General features: G+C 43.7%; 1 protein-coding gene across 2 annotated transcripts in view; it reads left to right on the top strand.

The window, feature by feature from the left end:
* The first annotated feature begins 3,922 nt into the window (after window positions 1-3,922).
* The window catches only part of LOC310874848 (pecanex-like protein 3), a 41,016-nt gene continuing 31,467 nt past the window's right edge, over window positions 3,923-13,471 (top strand). For both annotated transcript variants that reach the window (XM_083787741.1, XM_083787740.1), the window contains exons 1-6: window positions 3,923-5,342; window positions 6,712-6,920; window positions 9,055-9,160; window positions 9,350-9,389; window positions 11,300-11,398; window positions 11,568-13,337. In XM_083787741.1, coding sequence (XP_083643867.1) covers window positions 5,190-5,342; window positions 6,712-6,920; window positions 9,055-9,160; window positions 9,350-9,389; window positions 11,300-11,398; window positions 11,568-13,337 — 2,377 coding nt within the window. In that variant the 5' untranslated portion in view covers window positions 3,923-5,189. The remainder of the gene's footprint in view (window positions 5,343-6,711; window positions 6,921-9,054; window positions 9,161-9,349; window positions 9,390-11,299; window positions 11,399-11,567; window positions 13,338-13,471) is intronic.

Raw genomic sequence — 13,471 nt, 5'->3', positions numbered from 1 at the left:
AGATCATGGATAAAGAGGAAAATACACTTGATTATATACTTTGTACGCAACTGTGTTGTGCTGCTTCTTTATAGATTCAGTCCAAGGTTTACATTGTCATGTGACCAGCATATGTATTTGTCAAGCCCTTAATCACTGTTCCAGTCTCAACAGGCTTCAGAGACCCACATTCAACAAAGGAAAGGAAACAGCACCCCCTGTCATTAGACCCAATATTGGGCAAGCAAAAACAACAGCAGAAAAGGAAGAAACCATGGTGAAGGATCACAGGACAGGCAGGTGTGCAACAGGTGCAGAGTGTGAAATACAGCAATCCAAAACAAACAAAAGCTCAAAACAATTCAATATCCATACTAGTGACTGCAATAGTAACAATTATACACAATTGTAAGTAGCATTAATAACAAAGCACAACGAGGGATGAGCTGAACATGCTGAACACGCTGTGAGAACGCCAAGCTCCGATACAACTTGACAAAACTGTTACTAAACAATGGAAATGTGAGTTTCAGTAATAAGTAACAATGAAGGAAAGGTAGCCTCACATGATAAAACTTTGGGAAACTTTTAATCCAGTTTGTATTCAGTTCTCATGGTCAACTTTGGTGCTGGTGAGTCAAGCGATTGTGGTTCAAACCAGTCCATGACCTAAGAACTGAACACAAAATATATGCTTGTCCCTGGCCAAGAGACCACTTGTTACTTGTTAAGTGCAGAGAAGCCAAGCTCTAACGAAAAAGCCAGGTTTCTGGTTTACAGGACTTAGTATACTGCAGTTCGTGCAATAATAAAAGGCAAGAAAAACAATAAGATGTATATACAACTACCCTGCACTATGCAGAAATCATTACAATCAGTGCAATGCCAATCAAATAAAGTTTCCATTTCAATCAGTGCAATGCTGTGGACACTGGTATACTGTATGGTCTTAGTTCAGACAGGGATACACGTTTAATAGTGCATTATATTGTATGACAAAATGATCAACTGTTACAGATAGATGCACCTATATCCACTTAATCGGTATAGGCATTATCATTTGTGTCAGCCTGTAAAACTACTTAATATGAAAGTCCTATTTCTAGCTTTGTGAAATAATATGTGTCTATATTGTCTGTATTTGTGAATCCAGGTTGATTTGTCCAAGATAATAGAAGGTATAATTTGCTTTCAATTGCAACAGAAAGTAGATCGCATGCAGGCTTTATCCTGATTCCTGAATCCTGACACATGTACTCACTATTATCACACAACGGAGTAACGGAGTAAGCCAGGCTTAAGCCAGGCGTAAGCCAGGCTTACTTGGCATGCTACATTGTCATACGATGGAGTAAATATTACACTGGCCCATTGCTGTATCTCACTCCTCATGTCTGAGCATTGAAAACATTTACTTGCTGTTATTCAGATCAGACATACCGCAGCAAAATGTTTCTACATGAATGCAGTGCATGCCTTTCCCCCCCTTTTCTTCTGTTGCATTATTTACCATATCACCCAAATTATAGGCCACGTCATGTTTTAAACATGTCTCTTACACTTGAGTTTCATCATCTAGCTCCTCTCTCTCTCTCTCTCTCTCTCTCTCTCTCTCTCTCTCCGACTCTGTGAGCAATGCAAAGTATAAATCTGGCTCTATTGGCTAGAACATGCCTCTGGTGTATTGAAACCAAGGTGTTAATGTTATTATTATTTTTGTAATTTATATTCCTTACTTATAGCCAGTAGTCCTCTTTACCCTCCCTGCTGCAGTGTGGCAGTGACACAGTATTGTAATCAGTTCTGTTTGTGTGTGTGTTTCTCATGCAACTTGGTGGGAACGATCAGGATGCTTCCAACTAAAATATGGTAAATGTTTGGGTCAAAGTTCAAGGTTACAGACATGATCAAGGTACAAATCTAGAACGGATGGGCAGACTTCCATGAAACTTGGCAGGAATTATCAACGCGCTTGCCATGACAAGTTGAGTAACTTTTGGGTAAAACAAAAGTCAAGGTCACAACCAAGGTTGAGGTCAAAATGAAGTTGAGGATGAGCTCAGGAAAAGAGAGAGAAAACAACAACTTTGTGCAGGCAGGTTTTCAGCCACAGATGCATTGGTGTCTTTGTAAAAGAAACAATAATAAAGCGAGATTAGAGGATTGAAGGTTCCATAACATTTTAGTAAAGTCATTTAATCTACTTGAATGTGATTTATTGTCTCCACCAGGCCGAAGGCATGGCGAGAGAGTATGTTTTGCAATCCGTCCATGTGTGTGTGTGTGTGTGTGTGACTGTGTCCGTGTGTGACTGTGTCCGTCCGTCCGTCCGTCTGTGTACAGTTAATCTCCAGTACCGTTAACCCGGTCAATGCCAAATTTTGCACACACACTCCCTCGATGCCAACGATGAGCCTCTGCCCCAAAATTTCCAGAACAGCCCGTTATAGCGCCACCAGGAGGCTGACTTTAGAAAAACACATTGTTTTATATTACTCCTCCAGATTCTGTCCAAAAATCCCGCAAATTGTTACACACCATCTCTATAGTCATGTGTTCAAGCCCGGATCTGTCCGATATTTCATATTCCATCCTAATTGGCTAACATTGGCTTTCAAAGTTGGCAGGATTGGCCTGTTTTGAACAAAAAGCCTCAAATCATGAAAGTAGCATGCAATTGATGTGAAATCCTTCACAGACTTTCCTACTAGGCTGAGGAATATATCCCACCCTTTTCACATTGGCCTGTTATAGCGCCACAACAGGTGGATTTTTGCAAAACACAATTCTGGAACAAAATGCCTCAAATCATGACTGCAGGCTGCAGCGTGCAATTTTTGTGAAATCTTTCAAAGACTTACCTACTAGGCTGAGGAATATATCCCACCCTTTTCACATTGGCCTGTTATAGCGCCACCAACAGGTGGATTTTTGCAACATACCTTTTCAGCACAAAATGCCTCAAATCATCAAATTCCCATCCAAGGCGTAAGAAGAATGTCACCCTTTTCACATTGGCCTATTATAGCGCCACCAGTAGGCCACAACCTGACCTGCCCTGGTGGAGACCTGTGCCCGAGGGGCACTTTATCTAGTTGGATTTTATTTCATTATCTCATTTTCATTTATGTATCTATACGTGCATGGACCTTGTGTGTGTTTGTGTTTGTGTGTGTGTGTGTGTGTGTGTGTGTGTGTGTGTGTGTGTGTGTGTGTGTCTGTCTGTCTGTCTGTCTGTCTGTCTGTCTGTCTGTCTGTCTGTCTGTCTGTCTGTCTGTCTGCGTGCGTATATGGATGCCATCAGGCAGATCCCTGATGTCATCAATATGCTATCACCTGTCACACAGACTGGCATGCAAGTACATGATATAAGGTACTGCACTATGTTCTCTGACAACAGATACAACGGAGAGAGAGGCATACATTCCCAATGGGCTTTGGCCCAGTTCATTAATTTAGTATAGAGTGTATAGACATCTAATTATCTAGATAATGTGCCAGCTAGATATCAAATGTAGTCTCATCTCTCTCTCCTATTATGGAAAAGGAAAACACATTTAATAATTGTACAATTCTATCTTCCTCATATTGCTGTAGTGATGTCATGTCTATAGTAGCCTCAGCACGGAGACTGCAGGTGTTTTGTTTTAAAAAAGAAAATAACCTGTCTATAGTAATGTCTCACCAGTTTCAGAAAGTGTAGTTTTTCATGATGAAAGTGTGTGTGTGTGTGTGTGTGTGTGTGTGTGTGTGTTCATTCTACTCTGTTCTAAATAAACTGTTCCCCAATGGTGCATGATATCTTTGATGACATGAACCCTGAACACAAGACAGCTGCTGACCCCGCCCATCTATGACGCATTGGCTACAACCAATCAGCTTTCTGGGAACATTACTCTATGCGCATGTGCGAGCATGTGTGTCAACTAGTTAGCCAAGCTAGCTTCTTTGAAACATCACATCACGGTTCTGCCACACAAAAATGCAAAATACCACGAAATGATATGAGCAGCTGTCGCTGAGCATGAAAGAGGACCTCCGCAACCGCTGGATATCTAACGGCGACAAGCGTTTATGCCAAAGAGGACGAGAGACCTTCCTCACAGCTCTGCAGAAAACAATGATAAGTTAGCCCTGCAGCTAATCGACAGCTTTGGCTAGTCCACATAGCATAGTCCACCTAGCATGCTAGCATCCTGGGCTAGTGGGAAGGAAAAATCTGAGATTTTCTTGCAAAGGACTGAAACGCGGAAGAAAGGAGAACATGAGGCAAGCTGAACAACAACTCAAGTTTTAGTCATCTTGCCGTACGGGGCTCATGTTGTCGAGAGGATCTCACACTGAGAGGCACAACATGTTCATTAAATCAAATCACACCAAAAGGAAGCTAACGCTAGCCAGCTAGTGAACTGTTATCAGCTATTTAACGTTAGCTAGCCATATTATGCTAATGTAAAGGCTATCCGCTGAAATAATTGTCAGTTACCGACGGTTAACAAGCTCGACTATCGACTGATTAATTGTCCCCGTCGACATATATATGGATATTGTTCAATTGAGCTAAATTGGTCGCTACCAAGCTACTGTCAATTAGAAAACTTAAGCTGGGTTGTGGCAACACTGACCTAGCTCTGAAAATGCTGTTTATTTGGCTGGAAATAGTTAAACTGTAGTAAGTAAAACTGTACACACATTTACACGTCATCACTTACATGATTAATCAGCATTTGCTATGTAAATAATGACATGAAACCAATAAGTAATAGACCATTTTAAGGTGTTATCTTTTTAAATTATGTGCTTGTGTATGTTCCAATACAAATGACGTGAATTCGTTGAATTCCTGTTAACAGTGGAATATGAGGAATTAAATCAAAGACAGCTTTGATTTTTCTTACAGATGAATACTTTTTATACGTTCAGTGGATTACCAATGTGCCAAAAAGTCACTCTCCTGATTACCCTACAAGGACTAGGCTAGATTTTTTGGCAACAGTGCGTTTGTCAGCAAGCGCATTTAAAGTACGAGTTTGAGACGCGAGGGACTGGCATGCTTGATGAAACTGTACTCAGTCCAAATGGTTAAACTGCCATCCCAAATGGAAGTGCCACTGTAGACACACTGATACACTGTGGCTACAACTGCAGCACAGTTAGAAGCCTCCGAGGAGACCTTGCAACTTTGGGTTGACTTGACCTGAAGGAGGGAGATGGGTTCCCAAGCTCTTCAGATACTGCGGCAGGGGGTGTGGGCTTCGCTCACAGGAGGCTGGTACGTGGACCCCCATCAGAGTACGTTCTCCAACTGCTTCCACCTATACCTTTGGATATTCCTCCTTGCCTTCCCATTTCTGCTCTACATGGTAAGTTAGTTGCAATTCCACAGTTCCAGAGATTATTGAGAGAGAATGTATGTACCACACCATGTCGGAAGGACTAAAGTCTCATTTATACTTTGTTGCCTGCTGGTGTCGTGCTCAGTAAATGGCAGATCAAGTAGCATGTATATCTGCTATTTACTGCAACACCAGCATGCAATGAGGCTTTAGAGACTGTCTATCATTAGCCTCAGCTGTCTTAATTGGACTTTCTTTTAATGTGTCAAACAACTATGCCCCCTCAAGCCTTCATACTAGTTTGACACTAACAGTGGGTGGCGGCTTCTTTGTGACACTAGAAGCACTGCAGGCAGTACACTGACTTGTTTTGTTGGTCTTGCCGTTTGCCAGACAGACTACGTGAATGTGATGGAAGTCAGTCACACAGCCTTTTACTGATGATCACATTTTGGTACAACCTTGATTTGTATTAAAGCCCAACCGATATATCCTTAATTTAAACAGTTTTCACTCCGAGAGTGTACTGTAAACAAATTAATGAACCTGTCGTGTAACAGAGGTCAGTCCCTGTGAAATAATGGACAGGTGTAAATAACCGGACTTGCATTATGCATTATTTACACACAGATTTCAGTTCTGATGATGCGAGGAAATTTGATACTTCCCAGACAGCTTGCTTTCATTGGATATTGGTGGTTTGGCTGCTCAACATTCAGTCATGTGTTCCTTTCACACTAACGGTACGTTTTAACAGCGGGCGAGTATCGACCGACACATCGCCCAATCGCCCGAAAAGACGAATCATTTTGAGCTTTTCGAGCGACGTTGCCCCACCCACTTTTCGACCATCGCCCGTTCGCCTGCAATCGCCGGTAGTTGCCGGGTCCCATATAGACATGATGCACTTCCAGAAAATTCGTCTGGCTTTCACCCACTGTTAAAACGTACTGTAAGGCCAAAGCTCCACTGCAGCCATCGGGCGTCGCGTCAGTAAACCGCTCACACTAAAGAGTTAACCAGTTGGCACATAATCAGTTCAGACCATCCTCACATTGGGAAAGTTTGTTGGGAGGAGCGATTGGCCCAAAATCTATCAAGTTGTTCTTTATCAGTAGAGTCTGCTTTGTATGCATTCATTTATGTGTTTATATGGGGTTTGTGAGACTTTTTCATCAGAAAATTAGTAAAGGGAAAGAGGGAAGAAATGTGTAATTCTTTGTCCCCAATCCTCTGATTCCTCTCTTAGCATCTGGTAAAGATGATTGATAATATTTGAATTTAGACTACACTTAAAACTACCAAAGTTCAGCATCTCTTTGACGTAGTCTCGTGACTCCACTACAGTATACAGAGCTAGCCTCATTTACTGTCGTCATCTCTGCCTCCCTCTCAGGCCCTTCCTCCTAGTTTGGTGGTAGCAGGGGTGTACTGTGCTGTGGTGGCAGTCTTCTTCACAGCCATAAAGGTGGTTAACTTCCGGCTTCACACCATGTTCGACCTTGGCGAGATCATAGAGCAGAAGCAGGCCTCACTCACGGCCGATGCCCCGAGGGCAGAGGAGGGAGAGGAGGGGTCAGCAACCCATGATGGAAATCAACACAGGTAAACAATGTTAGATAAGCAAGCTTGTCAGAAGCCTTTACACTTCATTACCAAGTCTAAGGTTCATAGAAGGAATTTACTTTTTGGGATGTGGTTGCAGTGATAAGCCTGAAATGAAACCACTGATGCATAGTGCATGATACAGACTTGCAGTGCAGCATAGTTGGGGAATCTGATTTATGCAACCACACATTCATCACTTAAAAAGATGTAACCTAACTAGGGGTGCACGATTATGAAATTATGACCGGAAACAAGCATAGGCCCTAGAGGCTTGGCCCAAAGTCTTAATAAAAGTATTAAATAAATTAATAAATAGCCTATACTCTTTTCCAAGTGTCTGTTTTCACAACTGAATGACTACTGAATGAGATGAGTACACAAATTACATTTATTTTTCTTCAAGATTTTACATATTTGATTTGGCTTTTGTTCTAGACTAGAGGTACTAGACACTTTTGATTTATATTGAACTCCTTGATGATTCTTTTTACATTTTTCATTTAAAAACATTTGCTGGCGAAAACCGATTAAATAATCTGTATTATTTTGAGATCGTTCAAATACCGAAATGACATTTTTATCGCCGATATGGCCTATTCCGATTATGCTACCGATTAATCATGCATAACTAAACCTAACCTATACAGCATGTCAAAATATATTTAGTAAAGGCCTAGCCCTATATCTACTACTGAATATGTCCATAATGTAAATGGGTAGACCTATTTCCATATTGTTTTAAATGGGGGCACGGCCGTCAATTTGTGACAAAGGTTATCTCCTCACACAATAAGGCCCCTTTTCCACCGGTTCAGTTCTTTTTGGTTTTTAGCCCATGAGCCAGAGCTCTAAAATTGAAACGTTAATTATGAATTGAGTAGGCAAAACCATTACCTATATTAGATTGTTATCACCATTAAACTTCCCCAGCTGAGTACTTACATGAAGACAATGATTTATTGTATTACAAATTTTACATTTTTAAATATGCAAATGAGGCATTATGTAGGAAAATATGCAAAATAATCGAAAATATGAAAAAGCTACTACTGTGGAAGGGTTATCATGTATTAATTTACTTGTATTGATCCTATAAACAATTTAATATAGGGTATAGATTGCCCACCAATGTTGGAGCTCTGGCTCATGGACTAAAAAACAAAAAGAACTGAACCGGTTCCCATTGGGAACAAACCGGTGGAAAAGGGGTCTCAGTGATAACCCCACAGACAAACCTTTTAACAGAGCAAGACTGCCGGTTCAACAATGCACAAATATGCACGTACTGTAGACCACGGTGGAGCTCTTCGTCAGGCTGTTTAGGAGTCAGACAGATGGTGTATACGCCATTATTGCACAGGATGACGGGGTGTGGCGTGCCATTGGAAAATCCGATGCAGCCAGCCCAGAGAACCATGGCCAGCACAGCCACAGCCACTGGGGCCTGTATTACAATATTTAAGAAATAGGACCTCATTAGTCACTTCTAAAATGTCAACTGTTAATACTTGTTGAGTATTAACAATTTGTTGCTTGGCAACATGGCAAGTAGGCTATTCATTACGGGAAATGTACAAATGCCTATTATTAGTAGTAGTAGTAAAATATTTTTATTTATGTCAAGACATTAGTTTCATGACTTTGTTTCTCGTCAACTGTCCTTGATGGCCCGTAATCCTGAATCAGTGATTTATTTTTCCAGACCACATTCTTCTGACTTCCTTTTTCAAATATCTATCTCCACCCAGAGAAGTTTTTCTCTTCTTGGCTGTATTCCCACTTGTCCATGTTGTGCACTCTAGGTTCACGACCTCTAAAGCCAGAATTAAGACCATGATATTTAAATTATCGTTTTCAGCTGTCACATTTATCAACACTATCATTCTTATGCTATGATTAATACGATACAGCCGTTTCATAAATCACACATGAACCCTGTCATAACATGATTTCTACAGTTGGATCTGCGCTGGTTTCTAGATTGATGATGAGAGCCATTACGTCCCGTGAACAATAAGTGGATGTTTGTGCTATAGTTTGAAGAAGTACTATTGAAGGAGATCACAGTATACTCAAATGCTGCATGGTGTATTTATTTCCTCTTTCCACTGCCGTTTTCATTTCCTCACAGGGACAGTCATATCGGTGTGGAGATGACTGTGTTTCGGAAGGTCAACTCAACACCGCCTGTGCGCTGCAGCTCTCAGCACTCACTGTTTGGGCTCAACCAGGTGTCGGTAAGGGTTATTGCGTGCTAAGCAGTTGTTAATTTGCGCAGGGCTATTTTAAATCTCTCCCTTCCATTAACTTAAGTACTTTGTTGTTAGTTGTCCTATGTGCTTTATATTCACATCCTAATGGATCTCAAATTGTCGTGTGTGTGTGTGTGTGTGTGTGTGTGTGTGTGTGTGTTTTTTTGCTTTTAGGAGTTTTTACCTCAGCTAGAAGATACGGGAGGCACCAAGGGTATGTATCTGTGTTTTCATGCAGCCGCCATGCTGCGCATACTGGGCTAGGTTTACAATCTCACTGTGTGTAGTGTTATATAAAGCATGCCAGTGAATGCTTCAAACCAGTTACATGTTGTGAACCCCAGTCCCACAGTTGGATGAGAAACACACACACATAAAAAATATAAAGAAAATTAAGCCACTTTGGCAACCAAGCAGACTAGGTCGTTCAAGCTCAGAACGGCAATGTAAAGTGAAAGCGAACACAGCTACTGTATGTCTGATAGCATGAGCATAACCCCCACCCCCCCTGTGAAAACAAATCCAACATGGTAGAGCCCTGATTGGCAAGCAACTAACAAAGTCGCCACAAACCGGATCTCTCAACTAGGGGTGGCGATATGGACAAAAGTATTATCACGATATTCTTTCAAGCCGTATCACGATAAACGATATTTTATCGTTTTGCCCCTCCTATATACGGGTTTAATCTTTGTTTTTAGTTCAATGTTTCTTTTAAAAACACCGTTGACAATGATGAGAAATTGTTTTGTCCCTAACACAAACATTAAATCCCATCAGTAGACCCTCCAGAAAAACGTGGGCAAAAATATAATTTAATATTTATAATGCGATGGAATATGCAGGGTGCATGTGAATTCATGTGGCAAAATATGATATATAATATAATCACTTTAAAAAAAGTGATTAACCTACACGCTTTGGTATTGGTTCTCAAAGTGGGGTCCAGCAGTTCCAGGGGGTCCCCAGCTAAATGTATGAATATCATACATATCTTTTTAACCACTTTAATCATACACATTGGCTATTTGAAAATAGCCGATCTACAAGCTCACACACAAAATATTTTTCAGATGGGGGTCCGCAGTCAAATACATACACACACACACACACACACACACACACACACACACACACAGCGTGTGTTTTTGCAAGTATGAAGTGGCCCTCAGCAAAACTGTAGGAGTTTGAAAATGAAGTTCGTTTGGTCCTTGTCCCTTACCGAGAATCCGAAATAGTTCCATACCACTAACGTACAGTTCTTTTTGGGAACTAGCCCTTCCTCAACCTCCACTCGCTCGACATCTGAGTATAATTGCCCGTCCATTTCTTTACATATTATTCTGTGCGGAGCGCAGTGAGTGTAGACAAACTCCTGCTTCCCTCTCTGCCCAGAAGAAAGGGGGCGGGACTTGGGACACAGAACACTATAAGCAAACTATGCCTTGCATTGCGGTGCAGTAGCGACGCGTTGTTGGCTTGTAGATTTGTTATTTTTGGTGAACGAAACCGTCATACTGCAGAAGTATAAATTACCCATCATAGAACGTGCATTCACTGCATCTGATGCAGTGAATGGAGTGGAGACATTGTATCGTCCCGACGATATTTATCACCATATCAAACACCCCTACTCCCAACAGCATAACATGTTGAAATTGTATTTTTGACAAGTGCACAAATTATGTATAGTGCAATGTATAGCATGATGGGTTGGCACTGGAAGACTTAAGAAAATGCAAAATATACTGGATTGGTATTATACTAGTTTGAACTCATACCAAGTTCTAGAAATCAGTCCATTCTTTGTTTTGGAGGATGCCTTGATAATAATCTTGATATATCTTGATTAATATTATAATTTTATCTTAAGTTTTCATGCCTGTACTGAGGTAATAAGTACTGTTAAGTGTTAACCACTATCTTGACTGAATGAGATAGTCTCTGAGTATTTGGAATGAGATAAATGGCGGGGTCATAGTTGTCACATCACAAAGCAACATTTCACTTATTCACCATTTCTTCTTGTTGTGCATTGTACTATGACAATAAAGTCATGTTTACTCTTCTGTTCTATTCCTACTAGTCGTGTTGTAACCACAGTTTTTCATATTTGCACTTCAGATATCAGGGAGCTAATGCGGGAGCAAGGCAGCAATAATGTAATTATGACTTCAGCTCACCGGGAGATTCTACGTCAGAGCTCCCAAGATACAATCAGTAGTAAGCAAGCTTTTCATTTGTAGGGTTGCAAAATTAACTGAACAATGTCTGTTTTTTTGTTTTGTTTTTCCTTAAGGTTCAAATCAATCTAATTTATTGAGAATGAATGAAAAAAAAAAAGATGTCATGCCCAGCTCGTTTTTTCTAATGTTTATTTCTCGCTCAATAGGGGCTGCTAGTGTCGTCCAGTCCTGCTTGGCTGCAGCTCTCGGAGGGGAATTCCCAGGCCTAATGGGAGTGCCTGGAGTGTCAAACGGATTCAGAGAGCCTGGGGATTGTCTGTCTATACCACCCTCCCCCTCCAGTCAGGAAGACGGTGGGGAGAAAGAACACATACTGGAGGTGGAGGTTGGGGCGCTGGAGCGACTGTCTCCCCAGAGTCCTGAGGGACACTGTATGGGGGCTTACTCTCCCCTTGGTCCCTCCGCTGAGTCCGAGAGCCTGGGGGAGACTCCCCTTAGCCCACTTATAAAGAGCAGCTTGAGCGAAGAGCTAAGTCAGAACCTTCTGGGTCTGGGCCTCGACCCTGTGGCATTTGGCCCTGGGACAGAGCACCCGGGAAGCCGCAGTGGGGTGGCCCTAGCCGCTGGTTCCACGGATAGCTGCTTCAGTGCCGGAGGGGCCACGACGGACCGTGAGACCCTCAGCACTGTTAGCAGCTACCGCAGCGAGAAAACTGACTCCACGCAGCTTGAGAGCCCCTCGTTCAGCCTGCCACGACCCACGGACGCACGGGCGTTCTCCTCAGTCCCTGCCGCAGGCTCTGAGCTCCCCGAGCCCTTGGAGGATCTAACGGCTCAGGACGGCAGTGACACTGACAACCTGTCCGACAGCGTGCTGCTGCGTTCACCTTCCAAAGATCACTCTCTCAGCCAAGGGCTTGACAGGACACTCGTAGAGGGGGAGGACTTGCCCTCTGATATCGCACAGCCACCTCTTCTCCCCCAACAGAACTCCTCCCCCTCGAGCAGTGACCGCTCGATGGACATTCGTGATATAGATCGGATCGTCCCGGTTCCCCCGCCGCCCCCGCCGCGACAGGCCAACTCGGTGTCCTCAGGGCTGGCCCTGGGTCTAGTGAGCTCTGAGCCCGCCCTCCCCGTGTCATCTGCCCCTTTCCTGCTATCAGACCGGCCTGTGCTGCAGGGCCAGCAGCAGGTGGTTCGCCCCAAAGACCTGAAGCTACTGCGGACATCCGCGGGCCACAGGCCAGGCCGACGGAAAGCCCCCCGAGCCCCCCGCAAGCGGGTCGGCGCAATGAGCGGCAGCTTCGACTGTGGCCCGTACAGGCGTCACCACAGCCACAGGCAGCACAGGGACTACATCCCTGTGCGTAGCCGGCTGGGCGTCAAGGCATACAGCGAGAGCCTATTTGAGGACTCCAGCGATGAGGACGACGGCAGCGACATGAGTGCTGGCTCCAGCCTGGGGTCTCAGCGGCGCTACAGCTCTGACGATGATGACGACGACGACGAAGATGACACGAGTTCCTCTACCTCCTGCTACTCCCCAGACCTCACCAACGCTGGCGTCGTGTCCCCTCTACCCTCTGCAGCTCCGCCGCCTGCCCCACAAAGGGACGGGGAGTTGCCAGACTCTGTGGCCGGCCCCTCACACACGCACTCACGTGCTGCTCATCGCTCAGCCAGCACGGCAAGCGCAAAGACTCACGCCAGGGTGCTCAGCATGGACGGGGCCGGTGGGGGTCAGAGCACCACAGCGGCCGTGCCCCCTGTGGCTCTCGCCATGCCCTTGTCCTCCACTCCGGCCCCCCGCACCCTCACACTCTCCAAGTCTGACCTGGAGGCCCGGAACATCCACACTGACGGCTTTCCTGGAGCTCATCACCACCGGCTGGACTCTCTGGGAGGCTCCTGGACTGGGAACCAGATGGGGTGGAGGACAGGAGAGCTGGTTGAAGAGGGGGCTGTGGGCGGAGGTGAGGTCATTTCAACTGTTTACATACACTAATTACAGCACTGGTCTTTGGCATATGGTCTCTGTTTTATATCATCTCTGTTGCATCTGTATTTCAGCTTGTTTTTTTGTAAATGTAATAAATAATGCCCTACT

The sequence above is a fragment of the Protomyctophum parallelum genome (assembly GCF_964188405.1).
Source record: "Protomyctophum parallelum genome assembly, chromosome: 1".
In the NCBI taxonomy this organism is placed as follows: Eukaryota; Metazoa; Chordata; class Actinopteri; order Myctophiformes; family Myctophidae; genus Protomyctophum; species Protomyctophum parallelum.
Note: the sequence above shows the minus strand (reverse complement) of the source record. Positions and strands in the feature narration are given on the sequence as shown.